The sequence below is a fragment of the Haliotis rufescens genome, unplaced genomic scaffold, assembly GCF_023055435.1.
Source record: "Haliotis rufescens isolate VD_foot unplaced genomic scaffold, xgHalRufe1.0.p SCAF_4, whole genome shotgun sequence".
Lineage (NCBI taxonomy): Eukaryota > Metazoa > Mollusca > Gastropoda > Lepetellida > Haliotidae > Haliotis > Haliotis rufescens.
In genome coordinates, this window is record NW_025964112.1 from 60,657,601 (window position 1) to 60,677,304 (window position 19,704).

The 19,704-nt window shown below is 39.1% G+C and overlaps 1 protein-coding gene across 1 annotated transcript in view; it reads left to right on the forward strand.

Moving 5' to 3' along the window:
• LOC124113338 (bone morphogenetic protein receptor type-2-like) overlaps window positions 1-19,704 on the forward strand; it is a 97,103-nt gene that overhangs the window by 63,580 nt on the left and 13,819 nt on the right. Inside the window, exons 3-7 of the mRNA XM_046473623.2 lie at window positions 6,318-6,500; window positions 8,487-9,038; window positions 16,841-17,010; window positions 17,616-17,763; window positions 18,842-18,978. Coding sequence (XP_046329579.1) covers window positions 6,318-6,500; window positions 8,487-9,038; window positions 16,841-17,010; window positions 17,616-17,763; window positions 18,842-18,978 — 1,190 coding nt within the window. The remainder of the gene's footprint in view (window positions 1-6,317; window positions 6,501-8,486; window positions 9,039-16,840; window positions 17,011-17,615; window positions 17,764-18,841; window positions 18,979-19,704) is intronic.

Sequence of the window (19,704 nt, forward strand, 5' to 3'; positions counted from 1 at the left end):
GCGACAGAGCTTGATGCACATGCAACAGCGGCAGAGAACATATTCCTCGTGCATCATGCAAGGGCGACTGACACAGCACACATGCAGTCTACAAAGAGTTCTGGTTTATTTTTCAGATATTATCCACAAAAGAATGTTTTGTCAAAGTGTAAAAGTTAAACATGTGTTTTAAGTAGGGGAATATCCTTTTAATACTGGCAACTATTGCAAAAACTGTGGCTATTATGTGTATCGTGGACATGCCAGCAGTTACTGCATGTGACCAGGAGTACATGCCTTATCAGTCCTGTCATGTAATTACTCTCTCACCATGCCACAGAAAAAAGGTAACAATGTATCTAGCATGTAAAAGTGCAACAACTGTGATGCACTTTAGAGGTAATTATGAGCAATAGCCAAAGGTGCTGATATGGTCCGTATGCACCAGTATCAACAGGTTATGGCACACATCCTGGCTATATGTGTCAGAGGCTAGGAATTAGTGTGATACAAAGGTTTGTTGGTTTGTTGTTTTACGCCGCACTCAGCAATATTCCAGCTATATGACGGCGGTAAATAATCAAGTCTGGACCAGACAATCCAGTGATTGATATCATGAACATCGATCCACGCAATTGGGATCGATTGAGAGGCATCAACCAAGTCAGCAAGCCTGACCACCCGATCCCATTAGTCGCCTTTTACGACAAGCATAGTCGTTTTAGGGCAAGCATGGGTTGCTGAAGACCTATTCTACCCCGGATCTTTACGTGATACAAAGGATTTGAACCTGCTGTTATTGTTTTTTACTGTCCATTTTATGAGTTTGATACAAAGGATTTGAACCTACTTCTATTTACTGTCCACTTTATTTGTATTACAAAGGATAATAACCTACTTTTGTTATCGTTTGCTGTCTGGTTTATTTGTGTGACACACAGCATTTAAATTAGTATTTTTACCTAAGGATCCCCTAAATAGTTCTTTTAACATTCAGAATATGCCAAGGAGCCATAGTCTTCATCCTAAAGTTTGAACACAATTAAAGATGTGAGAATGAAGTTAAGAAAAATATTAAATCCTCCCGAACAGATGTTATCATATTTAATACTTGTATTAAGTGCATTTTATGAAAAGAATCAGTTAGCAAAAGGTGTTATTGTTTATCAGCCTTTTTGCAACGCTGTATCATGAAGAATAAGTGCAATAGTTCTTGTAGAAGCTGAGAAAAGGTGTTTTGCTTTCTGGTGTCATTATTTGAGTAATGCAGATTTAAGGAAACAAAAAAAGCCCTGTAGTGTAGTTTTTGGCTTTTATTTAAATGTTAGTGATGTAACTCGTTGGTCTATTTTTTCATGGTTAAGATGGAGAGCCTCACTCTTGACTTCTACTTGACATCACAGTGATGAAGAGTCTCATTTATGTATCAGCTGTATTTGTTTCTAGTGATAGTAGTGGTGGGGAGCCTCAGATATCTTGACTATTTCTGGTTGTGATAGTGGTGGAGAGCCTCATTATTCTTGACTTTTTCTTTTGCTAAAAGTGGTGGAGAGCTTCAATGGTCTTGATTTTTTTTCTTGTGATAAGGTCATGACAATTTCTGGCCTTGTTAGTGGTGGACAGCCTCACTGCTCTTGATTTTCTGTACATAACTGGTAATAAAATCTTTCGGTTATTTACTTCACAGTCCTGATCTGTTGATACATCTTAAAAAAACCAAAGCCACTTTGCAGTGTGTGCAAGAGAGCATCATGGTTTATATTGATCAATATAGTGTACGAACAGTTGCACCGTAGAATGGTTCCATGAATATTTACTGTCATAATGATTTTTATGATAGTATTATACATTCTATCCATCACAGTCCATGTTGTACAATATGCTAGTGTAGTACTAGACAGTTTATGTGTTATATATTGTAGTGGCAATGCATACTGTTTTATGTTATCCCCCGGTGTGAAAAACGTGACGATATAGCGATCACCATGTCCGTCCTCTGTCTGTTTTGTTTCTGGAGCAAAACTCCTAAACTGTAGAATATTTCTTGTTGGAACTTGCTATACAGATCAGACAAGTGGTGAACTGGAGCCTTTTGATGATTTGGGATTTATATAAAAATTTTTTTACATTTTTATGTTTTCATGACAGCAAGTTGGACTAATGATATACTGAAAATGAGGGTAGTGCTCGTTTCTGGAGCAGAACTCCTAAACCGTTGAACATTACTGCCTAAAACTTGATATACAGACCAGCCTATTGATGAACAGGTGCCTTTGGATGATTGGGGATAGTGTTTATTTGTTGTTAAATGCCACACTCGGCAATATTCCAGCTATATGACGACGGTCTGTTAATAAACAAGTCTGGACCAGACAATCCAGTGATTGATATCATGAGTATCTATAGGTGAATGGTAGTTTTGATCTGAGATCAAAGGTGGTACATGGTCCTGTGTCACAAATCAGACAAAGTTAAGCAACATTGGTCGCAGAGGGTCCTCAGATAGTTGACCCTGTTTGTTAGCTTGACTCCTGAGAGTTTCTTGGGCATCTGTTCTGCCCCAAACCAAAGCATATGTTGTGTCTCCTGGAGCAAATGACTTTGTTTTAAATATGCCTCTGTTCTCCCAGCAGTGAATGGGTACCCAGTAGGATGAGATGGTAATGTGCCTCACAAACAGCTTGGGTTGTATACTCCCCAGGGAGCTGAGAATGAAAAATCAAATACACGTTGATCCAAGCAGTGAATGGGTACCCAGTAGGATGAGATGGTAATGTGCCTCACAAACAGCTTGGGTTGTATACTCCCCAGGGAGCTGAGAATGAAAAATGAAATGCACGTTGATCCAAGCAGTGAATGGGTACCCAGTAGGATGAGATGGTAATGTGCCTCACAAACAGCTTGGGTTGTATACTCCCCAGGGAGCTGAGAATGAAAAATGAAATGCACGTTGATCCAAGCAGTGAATGGGTACCCAGTAGGATGAGATGGTAATGTGCCTCACAAACAGCTTGGGTTGTATACTCCCCAGGGAGCTGAGAATGAAAAATCAAATGCATATTGATCCAAGCAGTGAATGGGTACCCAGTAGGATGAGATGGTAATGTGCCTCACAAACAGCTTGGGTTGTATACTCCCCAGGGAGCTGAGAATGAAAAATGAAATGCACGTTGATCCAAGCAGTGAATGGGTACCCAGTAGGATGAGATGGTAATGTGCCTCACAAACAGCTTGGGTTGTATACTCCCCAGGGAGCTGAGAATGAAAAATGAAATGCACGTTGATCCAAGCAGTGAATGGGTACCCAGTAGGATGAGATGGTAATGTGCCTCACAAACAGCTTGGGTTGTATACTCCCCAGGGAGCTGAGAATGAAAAATGAAATGCACGTTGATCCAAGCAGTGAATGGGTACCCAGTAGGATGAGATGGTAATGTGCCTCACAAACAGCTTGGGTTGTATACTCCCCAGGGAGCTGAGAATGAAAAATGAAATGCACGTTGATCCAAGCAGTGAATGGGTACCCAGTAGGATGAGATGGTAATGTGCCTCACAAACAGCTTGGGTTGTATACTCCCCAGGGAGCTGAGAATGAAAAATCAAATGCACATTGATCCAAGCAGTGAATGGGTACCCAGTAGGATGAGATGGTAATGTGCCTCACAAACAGCTTGGGTTGTATACTCCCCAGTGAGCTGAGAATGAAAAATCAAATGCATATTGATCCAAGCAGTGAATGGGTACCCAGTAGGATGAAATGGTAATGTGCCTCACAAACAGCTTGGGTTGTATACTCCCCAGGGAGCTGAGAATGAAAAATCAAATGCACATTGATCCAAGCAGTGAATGGGTACCCAGTAGGATGAGATGGTAATGTGCCTCACAAACAGCTTGGGTTGTATACTCCCCAGGGAGCTGAGAATGAAAAATGAAATGCACGTTGATCCAAGCAGTGAATGGGTACCCAGTAGGATGAGATGGTAATGTGCCTCACAAACAGCTTGGGTTGTATACTCCCCAGGGAGCTGAGAATGAAAAATCAAATGCACGTTGATCCATTGACCGGGGAAGTTATAATGCCGAGCTTTGGGCAAACATTGCAGATGGAGTTATGTGCGTTACAAGTGGACTATTAAATAGCTGCAACCATCAGACAGTGACACTGAATATGCTATACATTGTAGCAAATGTTATCACTGTATGATGTCAGTGCTTATTATGGGCATTCATGAAGAGCCTCAGTGCAAAGCAGATTGTATTTGAGGATATTATTGAGCTTATTGGTGGTATAATTTGATCAAGCTCAGACAGTTGTTAGAAGGCAGCCCTTTGGTCTGATCATCTCATATTGATTATTGCTAGGGAGGAACGGCCGACTTCTGTATTTGTGTCTTGGAGCTGTCCAGTTGCATTTGCCATATTTGAATAATTTACACAATATCATTGGTGTCCGAGTACAGTCCAAACTCAGCCTAATTTACACATTTCGAAAGGTACCACAATCCAGAATCAAAGGGAATATGTGTATAATGGTTGAATTATTGAGGACCAGATATTGCCCTGATTCTTGGAACAGGAAACTGTTGATATGACCAGCTAAATTACCTGACACTTGTTCATGGTTGCGTGATGTTATCCGGAAAGGTTAATAATATTACCATCTGGGCCGAAGTGCAACAGAGTATCTCAGCACTGCAACTATCATAAGTCTATGGTCATTACTGCATTCATAGCACTAAGATTACATTATGAAACAAGGCCCCATTGATGGAGTTTTGTCAGTAATAAATATTCAAGCATAAAAATTTCAGTCATGTTGCAGGTTATTGATCTTCATCCATCTGCCAGTCAGTTGTAATCTTTCAACATATCTCTCTCTGAAACCACAAGGTCGTTGAATTTTCAATATGGCTGCCATGACAACCATATTCAAAATATTATTTTGAATTATGAAATTTCAGATTACGTATGAAGGGTGTATGAGGAACATATTTGTTGAAGGTGGTTATATCATTGTCAGTTTCCGAGGCATTCTACTGGCATGGAACTTCATATCTACATCTTTCTCAACAAATCCCACCACATCGTATGTCAGTAATTGCATTTATGTCTGGGGCCAAGGTCACGTCTGAGGTATTGGTTCAATGTAGTTGTATCGTAATATCATCTTGACTATGATTATCTTGAAGATTATTGGCATCTGAGTATATCCCTAGTAACAATCGACTTATTTCACATGGAACTCTTTTCTCACATGCTGTGAGGTCAAAGGTCAAGGTCTTGGGTAGTGCTTTTTGGGCAGAAGGACATGGCAGTCTGTGCCTAGAACATTTGTGTGTACTTGCCTGAACTTGTATTTTGGCTTTATTTTCAGTAGATGTTAGTTAGTTTTTGATTATGGACTAGTACAAGTTGATCTTACTGGATCTTTAGAAATTTTACATGGGCTTCAAACGAGTGGATAACGATGCAAATTGCATGGTTTAAGTTACATTGTTTGGAGATTTGGTGATGAAGGGGCTGCTCCTGTTGTGCAAGTTGTAGCCAACTCTGGTTGGGTAAGGATGGGTAGTTTGTGATTTGGCAATTCTTCTTGAGTAATTGTGATAATGTAAGACCAAATTTGTTATAGTGTTGTAACCTGTTTACTGTTAGTCTACCCAATTGCCTATATATAACTACCAAATGTATGAATATTTAGTGTTTCAAAATGAGGTCCATGTATGTACCTGTTCTCGTTCCCTCCCACCTCTGGAGTTACAGAATTTTGATCTGACTTTAAACATGTCTGCCATTATTTCTTCCTAATTTGACCACCTCCGTGGTCTAGTGGTAGAGCATCTGTCCGGAGAGTGGAAGGGCCGGGATTCGATACCGGACACTCCATAACAAAAGACCTTAAAAGATGGTACTTGTTGTTACCCTGTCTGGCGCTCGCCATTAAGGGGCTAAAACAACGACTGGTCGGCTGGGAGTCAGTATGCTGTGTCTGAGTGGGGTATTCATGTTAAACTGCGGCATGGTATCTCAGTGGGCTGGCACTATAAATCGGCATCACTCCGGACTAGTACAAACAGCCACGCACACGTGTGCTTGCACATCGCTATATAAATGCATTAAACTTGGACACGACGTTAAACCCCATTTCACCTCACCTCACCTTCTTCATAATTCAGGTGAGCTACAGAGCCTCGTGGCTCTCTATTTTACAACAGGGCATCAGTCACAAGATGAATCCAGTCCTATTTATATTTTTAGTAGAGAGTGTCTGAGCCACTCCAGGCACCAAGGGGAGGAGGCAGCTGCACAGTGTTTTAAGTGTGATTGTTTGTTTTCAGGATGTTGGATTGGAGAACAAAACCAATGCTTTGACAAGTCTTGCCGGTCCAATACCCCTCCCAAGCGGGTGTCTGAGGCGTACTCCAAGTTCTGCTGCTGCTCAGGCGGGGAGAGATGTAATGAGAACGTCACCGATGTTTACAAGCCTGATATGCACACCTCAGAAGCGCCCCATATACAACGTAAGAGTCTTTACGTAACAGTTTACTTGTGGTTGAAACATATGTCTGAAATGAATTTGGTATAAGATGTAGCAACTTAATAAGACTATGGTAAAAGTAGCAAAATATACACGTTTTTAGCTCACCTGACAGAAAGTCAAATGAGCTCATATCATGGCCCGTTTGTCTGCTGTTGTGCGTTGTGAACGTCTTCGCAGGATTCACTGGAACAATGACGCTGAAACTTCACACACTTGTTCCCACCAATGGTGACACCTAATTTTTTTGTTCAAGAGATCTGAATTTGATTTTCAATTAGGTTGCTCAGGCAGCCATATTGAAAAACCTGACTCGGTTGATGCATGTCATCGATCCCAATTGCGTGGATCGATGCTCATGATATCAATCACTGGATTGTCTGGTCCAGACTCGATTATTTACAGACCGCCGTCATAAAGCTGGAATATTGCTGAGTGCAGCGTTTAACAACAACCCAACCAACCAACCTATATATATGCCAATTACTCAGACCTTGTTTTTCCTGATGTCATGAAATTTGTAGTGTGTAATACAGACCCTGATATATTCAATACAGCCCATGCAAGTCAATAGTGTGTGGCAAGTCTAGATTACAGCAATATCTGAAAATGAAGAGTCTCTGGGCTCCTTTTTATTATATAATTATTAAGATAATTTAAACAACTGTTTTTTCTGTAAGATATGTTCATTTCAGAGACTAGATCTTAGTCTATGAAATTTGATGCGTGTGTACCATGCATTTATCAACATGATCAACATGTGCTCATATATACTATTGTCTGGATGATTTATTTCATGTATTGACATTATTTAAACATGGGGTCATTTTAAATAATGTTTCTTCTAACATCTGTGATACCTGACAGTATGACAAATGTCATTTGTGTAACTGAAGAATTCATGATCATGTTGCACGTGCTGTTTAGGCGATGGCGATTTCTGGTACAGTTAGTCGATACTGCAAAGATAGAGAATGAAACTCTATCTTTGCAGTATAACAGAAATCAACTGAAACATTTTCAATGTACTAAAATAAGGAAATTCGCAAACAAGGTTTCTCAAATTATTCTGAACATGGGATTAATCCTGCTTTTTTGCACTTTGCAGCCACTAGCTGCCTTAGGTCACAGGGCTGTGTACACATGGTCATGTGACCAGAGAGTAAGCTGATCACGGTGTCGGATTAACGACACTGATACATGAGTGATTTCAGCAGTCCGTTGCAAATTAGGCGTGTCAAAGACGGAGTGTGGTACTGTCTGATTTATGGGTATTGGTTCCCTTCATTAGTGTTGGATAAAGCCGATTGTCGGATTAACGAGTGTCGGAGTAAGGGGACTTGACTTTATGTGTCCTGTATTGTGAGGTATTTTTAGTATTTGACCGTGCTCGTAATTCTCTCCAAATACATTTCCCCTCACAGTAAAGATCATATGCTGAGAAATCACTGAGCCAGTGAATCTCACATCCTTAACCCACCAGTCAGATCACACCTGAATTTGTTGAAGAGGTTTGAATCCAATTTTCCATAAAGCTCCCTTGACAGCCATGTTTTCCTATAATTTTGTCAAAATGCATATTTGCCGTTAAACTTCGCCTCTGTAATTGCCCGCCTGAGCAAGCTGTGCTCTAGCATGTATGGTCCTCCTAATGATGACATCACATTTTGTTCATTAGATTTTAGCGTTAGTTATTATTATCCATGCAGAAAATGTTTGAATATCAGTGATGACAGAATCTTTTGCTCAGTGGACGTCTTTATTTAAAAACGTTTGACTACATATCTCGGTGAGCTACAGTGCCATGGCACTATACAGAAAATACAGCTGTATGTGTGATAGAGCTGGAACATGGTCAAGTATTAAGCCATAAACGCACAATTGTACACATGCTTAGTGCCATGACCCTATATTTGGGGCACAGGAACACTAATTTGTATGTTGTTATGAATGACTCTTTTTCTTTCAGTTCGCCCTACACCCGACCCAACTTATCGTGAGAAAACGATTATCATCTCCCTCGTCTCCGTCTGCTCCGTGGCACTTGTTATCTTAATAGTTTATTTAATTTATCGAATGTTCGTCACCAACAAACGTGTCATCCATGACCCTCTTCAACACATTGAAGCCCAGCCTCCTCCTGGGTTTGAAATCGACGACTTGAAGATGTGCAGCATCATTAGCAAAGGGCGATACAGTGAAGTATGGAAGGGCCTGCTCAATGACTTGGAGGTTGCTGTCAAAATATACACTCCACATTATAGACAGTATTATCAAAACGAGGGGAATATTTACAGGTTGCCATTTATGGAACACGATAATCTCTTGAAGTTTTTTGGAGCAGACGAGCGCCTGTCCCAAGATGGACTCATGCAGTATTTATTGGTACTGGAATATGTTCCTGTTGGTTCGCTCACGAATTACTTAAAAAATAACACCTTGGACTGGCCGACGCTGTGTAAAATGGCCTACTCCGTGTGCAGGGGCTTGGCTCACATGCACACAGATATTACAAAAGGAGGTGAGTTGTATGGACTGGAAGTTGTATGGACTGGAAGTTGTATGGACTGGAAGTTGTATGGACTGGAAGTTGTATGGACTGGAAGTTGTACGGACTGGAAGTTGTACGGACTGGAAGTTGTACGGACTGGAAGTTGTATGGACTGGAAGTTGTATGGACTGGAAGTTGTATGGACTGGAAGTTGTATGGACTGGAAGTTGTACGGACTGGAAGTTGTATGGACTGGAAGTTGTACGGACTGGAAGTTGTATGGACATTATTAGCTGAATGTGTTTCTGTATCCTAAATGTCACATTTTTGGAATATAAATTGTTTATGCAATGTTTGGCGAGATTATGACATATATTTTATTCCTAATATATGACATTTGTGATGCGGACACACACAAGGGTCATAATCTCTTCATCCCATAATTTTGTTCTTAAAATAATGGATACTTATGTTTTAATTTTAACTCAGTGAAGAGTTTTCAGATGACAATATACAAATGCCTAGCTTTGCTCCAAGGCTGTACTGAAAGAAAAGTCCATGGACGTGTAGTAATTCTATCCTCTTTATAGGCAAGTCTGGATATGTAGACAGTACACTTCTTGTTTTAACTTTATCAATTAATCCCTATTGATGCTACACTTATTTGGATATCAACGATGACAGTAACCTCAAGATTCCCAGATATTAAGCTGACAGGCAGTGATACAACTTAAATATTGTTGCAAGAAACAATATTTGATTGATGGATTTATTCATAACAGAGAGATCATAGCTAATCCTTAAACACTTTTACATAAAACCTAACATGTACAGAATTAATGTCTTTTATAACAGTTCAAAATTAGGTATATTGAGAAAACTGAAGTTTATTTAATAATCGTATCTACATTTTAATCATGCTGAAGAGTTATCCATTGTTAGATGTTACCTGTGTATATATTCCCTGTAAGCCATGTTGACACCCAGATGAGTGAGTGAGTGAGTGAGTGAGTGAGTATGGTTTTACGCCGCTTTTAGCAATATTCCAGCAATATCACGGCGGCGGACACCAGAAATGGGCTTCACACATTGTACCCATGTCGGGAATCAAACCCGGGTCTTTGGCGTGACGAGCCAACGCTTTAACCACTAGGCTACCTGACCGCCCCGACACCCAGATGAACCATTTTATATGTGTTTTATACTTCTATGCTGTCCCATGAAGATTCCGGGAAAGAATAGACCTTCAGCAACCCATGCTATCGTAAGAGGCGACTAATGGGATTGGGTGGTCAGGCTCGCTGACTTGGTTGATGCATGTCATTGTATCCAAATTGCGTAGATTGATGCTCATGATGTCAATCACTGGATTGTCTGGTCCAGATTTGATTATTTACAGACCGCCGTCATATAGCTGTAATATTGCTGAGTGTGGCGTTTCACAACAAACAAACAAACAAACAAACAAACATTGTGGCCTGAGTGAATACAGTTAAGCTTATAGCTTTGAGGGGCGGTCGGGTAGCCTAGTGGTTAAAGCGTTCGCTCGTCACGCCGAAGACCCGGGTTTGATTCCCGACATGGGTACAATGTGTGAAGCCCATTTCTGGTATCCCCTGCCATGATATTGCTGGAATATTGCTAAAAGCGGCGTAAAACCATACTCACTCACTCACTTATAGCTTTGATATTAAACCAAATAAGTACTTAGGGATTAGATTTGCCTGTTGCATAAACAGATGGATAAAAACTAATATTTTATTCTGGACATGATTTGTTTGTCTCATCTCTTTTTTAAAAGGTCAATAGATTGATTTGCAATGAGCCATATAGTTTTCTGTCTAGAACTTTACATTTAGATGAACGAACAATAGATGCAAAGCTTGTTGTTGAAGTCTCAAATGGCAATTGCCTACATAGTCAGCACACAAAGTAGATACAAAGCAATTAGTGCTTATATATATTTTCCTTTCTATTTGATCTTCTTCCTATGTAAAAAATTCAAGGAGTGGTCGGGTAGCCTAGTGGTTAGAGGGTTCGATCGTCACGCCGAAGACCCGGGTTCGATTCCCGACATGGGTACATGTGTGAAGCCCATTTCTGGTGTCGCCCGCCGTGATATTGCTGGAATATTGCTTAAAGCAGCGTAAAGCCATACTCACTCACTCAAAAATTCAATGACACTGGCCAACTGAGAAACAATTTATCTTGGAGGACATTTGGTCCTATGGAAACATTTGAATAGCAGTTATAAATACTTGGTGTAATATATCTTCAACCTTTTGTGTATTCATAAAATAACCAATAAATATTAAAAGAATAGATCTTCCAACATGAAATGAATTCAAATAAGTGATGATTTTTAAAAAAATTACTGGCGATAGGCAAAAAACCCATTGGAAACATAGCAATAGCACTAGGCCTCCTTGAAGGTTGTCTATTAAGCCAAAATACATAATTAATTACATGTCAGCCCTGTCTGCCTTACTACCAAGCACTGCTTGTCACATCATTGTGGTGTGCCCTCTTTCTTTCCTCTGTGAATACACCCTATAAATAGTCCAACCACATACTCATGCGTGTTGGAAACCACTAGCCTTGCTTCAAGGCTGTACTGAAGGATAAGTCGATGGATGTGTCGTAATTCTATCCTCCTAATAGGCAAGTCTAGATATATGGTCAGTACATCTAAGACTCCAGTCTTTTATAGGGACAACTTGTTCTTATTATTTACATGATCTAGAAATTATGATTTAATAATTATTGCTTTAGAGACTTGTGCAAGTCTAGTGAACCACCTCCTTCAGTTAATTTCTGATGAATAGTTTTTTTTATGAAGAAAAAACAGATACCTCCCACCTTACGTTTCTTACAAGTTTGGCTGAAAATCTAATTAATAATTAATTGTGGCCTAATGAGACAGCTCTTGAGGTGTTGGGCTCGGCTTCATTGTAACCCAATAAATTCACTGCAGTGTAATTGGAAATATTTTTGGTCTCGGAATCTGTGACAGATTTCGAGGTGGGAAACTGAAGCCAAACAATCACTGTTGAAGCAGAATTAGAATCAGCTTTGTCCATCAAACACCTACTGAGCTAGTGCCTTTTGGTGTTTGGGTACTTCCTGCAAAATATGTTTTGTCTTGGAATAAGTTTTCTCAGGAACTCTGAAGTTACATGAATAAAACTTTGCATGCTTATCTAAGACATACTTGTCAAGGCTAAGTTAAAAAATTGATGCCGTAATTATTATTTTTTCAGGAGTCACTCTCCCTTTCTCCATGCTGTAGATTTTGTGCATTCTGTTTGAAGTGCATGCTTTTCAAAAATCAGCATTGACGTAAACAACTCAAATTCTAAAGATGTTTTCTTGTTTCTTTTACAAACTGGAGATAATGTTATGTTATGAGTTGAAAGTGGAGAGTTAATGTATAATGTAGCAAGCCCACTTCTAACTGTAATCAGACATGCCATCAAAGTCTTCACTGATGTTTCTCAGAGAAACAAGAATAAATGTCATGACTTATGAAGACAATTATTGCTAGACAGGGTGAAACTATTGGAGCTGAAAGTATTGCAGAACAGAGTTAACAAGAACTAAATATAAATACAGCATATTTCTATAGATAGCAACTTCTTTTACTCTTTGTCACGACATTTCAGAGCTGCTTCTCACTCCAACATCAGGTGAATGCTTAGTTAGTGCATAAAGTTAATATATTTATATATTGATCATGATATATACCGGTTTACACAATACAAGGTGGGATGAATGTACAAAGATAACAATATAATGACAAAGCCAAAGACTGGACTTACGAAGATAACAATATGATAACAAAGCCAATGACAGGACTTACGAAGATAACAATATGATGACAAAGCCAATGACTGGACTTACGAAGATAACAATATGATGACAAAGCCAATGACTGGACGTACAAAGATAACAATATGATGACAAAGCCAATGACAGGACTTACGAAGATAACAATATGATGACAAAGCCAATGACTGGACTTACGAAGATAACAATATGATGACAAAGCCAATGACAGGACTTACGAAGATAACAATATGATGACAAAGCCAATGACTGGACTTACGAAGATAACAATATGATGACAAAGCCAATGACTGGACTTACAAAGATAACAATATGATGACAAAGCCAATGACAGGACTTACGAAGATAACAATATGATGACAAAGCCAATGACTGGACTTACAAAGATAACAATATGATGACAAAGCCAATGACAGGACTTACAAAGATAACAATATAATGACAAAGCCAATGACGGGACTTACGAAGATAACAATATGATGACAAAGCCAATGACTGGACTTACGAAGATAACAATATGATGACAAAGACAATGACTGGACTTACAAAGATAACAATATGATGACAAAGCCAATGACAGGACTTACAAAGATAACAATATAATGACAAAGCCAATGACGGGACTTATGAAGATAACAATATGATGACAAAGCCAATGACTGGACTTACGAAGATAACAATATGATGACAAAGCCAATGACTGGACTTACAAAGATAACAATATGATGACAAAGCCAATGACAGGACTTACGAAGATGACAATATGATGACAAAGCCAATGACTGGACTTACAAAGATAACAATATGATGACAAAGCCAATGACAGGACTTACAAAGATAACAATATGATGACAAAGCCAATGACGGGACTTACGAAGATAACAATATGATGACAAAGCCAATGACTGGACTTACGAAGATAACAATATGATGACAAAGCCAATGACAGGACTTACGAAGATAACAATATGATGACAAAGCCAATGACGGGACTTACGAAGATAACAATATGATGACAAAGCCAATGACTGGACTTACGAAGATAACAATATGATGACAAAGCCAATGACAGGACTTACGAAGATAACAATATGATGACAAAGCCAATGACGGGACTTACGAAGATAACAATATGATGACAAAGCCAATGACTGGACTTACAAAGATAACAATATGATGACAAAGACAATGACGGGACTTACGAAGATAACAATATGATGACAAAGCCAATGACGGGACTTACGAAGATAACAATATGATGACAAAGCCAATGACTGGACTTACAAAGATAACAATATGATGACAAAGACAATGACTGGACTTACGAAGATAACAATATGATGACAAAGCCAATGACAGGACTTACGAAGATAACAATATGATGACAAAGCCAATGACGGGACTTACAAAGATAACAATATGATGACAAAGCCAATGACTGGACTTACAAAGATAACAATATGATGACAAAGCCAATGACTGGACTTACGAAGATAACAATATGATGACAAAGCCAATGACTGGACTTACAAAGATAACAATATGATGACAAAGCCAATGACAGGACTTACGAAGATAACAATATGATGACAAAGCCAATGACAGGACTTACGAAGATAACAATATGATGACAAAGCCAATGACTGGACTTACAAAGATAACAATATGATGACAAAGCCAATGACAGGACTTACAAAGATAACAATATGATGACAAAGCCAATGACTGGACTTACAAAGATAACAATATGATGACAAAGCCAATGACAGGACTTACAAAGATAACAATATGATGACAAAGCCAATGACTGGATTTACGAAGATAACAATATGATGACAAAGCCAATGACTGGATTTACGAAGATAACAATATGATGACAAAGCCAATGACTGGATTTACGAAGATAACAATATGATGACAAAGCCAATGACTGGATTTACAAAGATAACAATATGATGACAAAGCCAATGACGGAACTTACGAAGATAACAATATAATGACAAAGCCAATGACGGGACTTACGAAGATAACAATATGATGACAAAGCCAATGAGGTTAATAGGAGAGGATTAATTAAGTACACTGAAGGTGCACTGATGACAGGGCTGGCTATTGTGACACAAGCAACGAGGCAATCAAGATGTCCATTGTGGTTGATGATGTGATTATGGCACAGTGGAGTACACAGTGGGAAGGCAGATACCTTAGTCTCTTTTCATGGCTGGCTTCTTTTGTGGATTCTTTTTTTAAGTTTCCTCGTTTTCCAATGACGGATGTCGGTATGGAGAGTCTTGGTGTGTGGCCAGGAAATATGGTGGTCAGGATTTTAACTAAATATAACTTTTCAAATGAGAAATGGTTGTTCATTTTCCAATGTCGAACTGATAAATTTCATATCCTATTAGCATAACAGAACTGTTAAATCGAGAGAGATATGCTGAGGTGAGGTGACATGGGCTTAAAACATCACATTCAATATTATCTCGCTTAAATACCATTTTTTATATATTTATTTCTGATAATAAGAATGCATAATACACAGAATAACATTAAGTGCAATCTCATTAAAATCAGATCTTAGTTCTCGCTACCACAAAACAAAGATCTGAGGACATCCCATTACGGATCACATCAGAACGACCTTTCACGAATTTTGACCGACCGATGAAATGACTGACAAGAAATCAACATTAGCCAATCAGAAGGCAGCTTTCTCAAGCTTTACGACACTAGCTTCAAACTGACGACTACGCTTCGAAACACATTTTTATGTATTCTAGATTAAAAAGATTAAAACTGATAAGAAGAAAATTCTGGAATGGCTTATAGATGGCCTAGATTGTATGGATATAATCATAAAACCCGTAACTGTCGTTCGGAATACCCCATGTTAAATATTTCGTGGTTGCATGATAAGAAAACACATTCTGACTGTCACTTTCATGACCTGGTAAGCGACGCCCCGATTGGTTGGATGAAAGGTCGTTCTGACATGACCCGTAATGGGATGTCCTCAGATCTTTGTTTAGCAATAGCGAGAACTAAGATCTGATTTTAATGAGATTGAGATTAAGTGTCCCTTGTGAATTAATTGTGTAGCTTGTTGGTTAGTCCCTAATTCTGATTGCTTGATCGATCTTATATTATGCTCTGTAGAGTTGCATCCCTTGGGTATGCCAGAAACCTATGATCATGGGTTCGAATCCTGGTTCCCCTCGATTATGTTTCTAGGTTTGTCAGCACCATACCCGTGCTCGTGTGTTTCACCAAGGTGGTAAACGTATGAGACCTGCATCACTTTAGGCTTTCCTCCCACATTAAGCTGACACGCCAAGATGTAACTGGAATACTGTTTAAAGCAGTTTGAAAGTAAATTTACTTTAATGAGGCTGTCTCTGACCATAGCTATTGTGTTGATGATCTGCTTTCAAGTCAGGCCAGTGTAAGAGTATTCAAGAATCAGAAGCTAACACAAATGCAATGGCCAGAATAGATTAAATGTACTGAAACAAAAAAAATATTTAAACAAACAGTACAAAGAAAAAGAGGTTTTGATGTTGTTTTGAATGCTTCATAATATGGACTTCTGTATTTTTTGCCTTTAAAATCTCTCATTACAAAAACTGGCAATTTCATCATACCATCAACATTGAGAACAACTTCACAAATTTTGAATGTATAGAAATGATTTTAATAAACTAAGCATTTATGAATAATTCGAATGCAGTGTAACGTATTGGCAAATATCTATATCCTGTTATACTTTTCAAAAAGACAATCCCTTCTGCTAGAGATTCAGGAATTTTCATTGAAGACACAATTTGTTTTTGACAAATAAGCAATGAGAGCATTTATGCAGAATCCAAGCTTTTGCCTGATTTGTTATTTTATATCCAAATGTTCTATGCCAAATTATTTTATCCAGGCATGTTTGCTATTTGATGATGTTTCTATTACAACTTACACAAGTGTTTATTCAATTACAGACAAGTTCAAGCCTGCAGTAGCTCACCGCGACATCAACACAAGGAACATCCTGGTGAAGGGAGATCTGACTTGTGTCATCGCAGATCTGGGATTTTGCATGCCTATCATGGGCTCCAAACTCATTAAAAATGGCCATGCAGAAAATGCCGAACAGTCAACACTAACAGATGTAAGTAATACCTGTTGAAATTTGGCATGAAACGCCAGGGGTTCATGTCATAACACTCATAATAAATGTTGGAGAATAATACTCTTGGTTTAATAACTCCCGGTTTGTCCCGATTATGTTTTTAGGTTTGTCGTCACCATACCTGTGCTCAGGAGTTTCACCAAAACCTTCCTCCCACATTAAGCAGTCTTATCTGAATGTCATGAATTATGTATACTACTGAACTTTGGATAGGGATAATCAGTTGTGTATTTCTGTCTACACTAGACATATTATGAGAATCAGTGTTTCATGTGGAAAGATAAAAATATCCAGTCGAAAGTGGAGTGGTATAGATTTTGGTTTTGTCTAGTGATGGTTTTCCATGTTTCAGTGTTCATTCCATTAGTGGGGCGGTCGGGTAGCCTAGTGGTTAAAGCGTTCGCTCGTCACGCCGAAGACCCGGGTTCAATTCCCGACATGGGTACAATGTGTGAAGCCCATTTCTGGTGTCCCCCGCCGTGATATTGCTGGAATATTGCTAAAAGCGGCGTAAGACCATACTCACTCACTCACTCATTCCAATAGTGACCAATGTGCTATGTTGTTGATGTTATGTCATCCAGGTTGGGACAATACGCTATATGGCACCTGAGCTGCTTGATGGTGCTGTCAACCTTCGCGACTGTGAAGCTTCATTAAAACAGATAGATATTTATTCTATTGGCCTGGTTTTGTGGGAAATATCCATGAGATGTACAGATTTATACCAGGGTAAGTATTATTTTTTGACGAAGTCTTAATTTTGTCAAGGGTTGGATAAATGTAAGTAGGCTTCAGCTTGTGTTTAGGTGCAGCTTGTTCCAGAATACATGTATCCATGTCACAGTCTGCAACCTTTCCCACTTGTTCGAAGCCTGGGTCTAGTCAAGTTTCTTTCAGTCTAATAAGATTGGATTATGACAGCCCAACCATGTGTCTTGTCACATGGAAAAAACGAAGTAACATCGACTGATAAATTGATGCTGACACCACGGTCTTAAGTAGTGGTGTTTTGTTTTGTTGAAGGGGTACCTGTTCTAGAAATACATTTCTGTATCAGGATTGCAGGAGTCTCTGACATATTTTGTCAAAAGGGCAGCTGTTCCAGAATATATATGTTTGCATATCAGCATGCTCAGGCTGAGGTCAGCCTCCTAAGCAATGTTATTATGTTTTGTTAAAGGGGCACCTGTTCCAAATTATATGTTGCCATATCAGGCTGAGGCAGTCTACTGACCAATGTTATTATGCTTTGTTAAAAGGGCACCTGTTCCAGAAGATATGTTTCCATATCAGGCTGAGGCAGCCTCCTAAGCAATGTTATTATGCTTTGTTAAAGGGGCACCTGTTCCAAATTATATGTTGCCATATTAGGCTGAGGTCAGTCTCCTGAGCAATGTTATGTTTTGTTAAAGGGGCGCCTGTTCCAAATTATATGTTGCCATATCAGGCTAAGGTCAGCCTCCTAAGCAATGTTATTATGTTTTGTTAAAGGGGCACCTGTTCCAAATTATATGTTGCCATATCAGGCTGAGGTCAGCCTCCTAAGCAATGTTATTATGTTTTGTTAAAGGGGCACCTGTTCCAGAATATATGTTGCCATATCAGGCTGAGGCAGTCTCATTAGCAATGTTATTATGTTTTGTTAAAGGGGCACCTGTTCCAGAATATATATGTTGCCATATCAGGCTGAGGTCAGTCTCCTGACCAATGTTATTATGCTTTGTTAAAGGGGCACCTGTTCCAGAATATATGTTGCCATATCAGGCTGAGGCAGTCTACTGAGCAATGTTATTATGCTTTGTTAAAGGGGCACCTGTTCCAGAATATATGTTGCCGTATCAGGCTGAGGCTGGTCCTCATCCCTCATTTGAAGACATGCAGCTCCTTGTTACCCGCAGAAAAAGAAGGCCTCGTTTCCCTGATGTATGGAAAGACACAAACCAGGTGTGTGACAGAGCCACTGCAGTCTCTCTAGTCATGTTTACATTTGTACAGATGAAAAGCTATTGACAAGTAGAGCTCAAATGACACTTGTTGTCCATTGACGGTCTGTAGCCTCTGATGGTAAATTACTAACAAATCTAGTATTTATTGAAATGTGTGTGTTTGTGTGCATCTCAGTTCAACTATGACTGTAACTTATTTCGGATTAATTTGGGTCCACTAAGAATTGGTAAGGCTGCACATTTATCTTAAAGGGGAGGACTTTATATTATTTTTATTGAACACAAAAGAGATGAGGGATGAACACATTTTTCTTTACTTCCCAACAAGGATTCCAACAAACACAACTTCCAGCAACATTGATAAAAGTTCTAGTCAACATCATACGCTTTTCGTGTAATTGTGAGAATGATCTACATGCAATAAAAATTTAAAGGAAAGCAACACAAAAACAAACACAATATTAAAGGAAAGCAACACAAAAACAAACACAATAGACACCGAATGAATGGAAAGCGTTTGTGTTGATTATATGGATAACAGAGCCAGCTTCATGGGACTCGGGGAATTTGAGGTGGCACGCTGAAGTCTGGGATACATGTCCTGTTCTTCGTCTACTCAAGTTTGAGTCTTAATGGTACATGAACCACTCTGGTCAATGTGAAGAGTGAGACTTAAAGAATACTCTTCTCCCCTTTGAAACAGAGGCCCTACAGAAGCTATGAA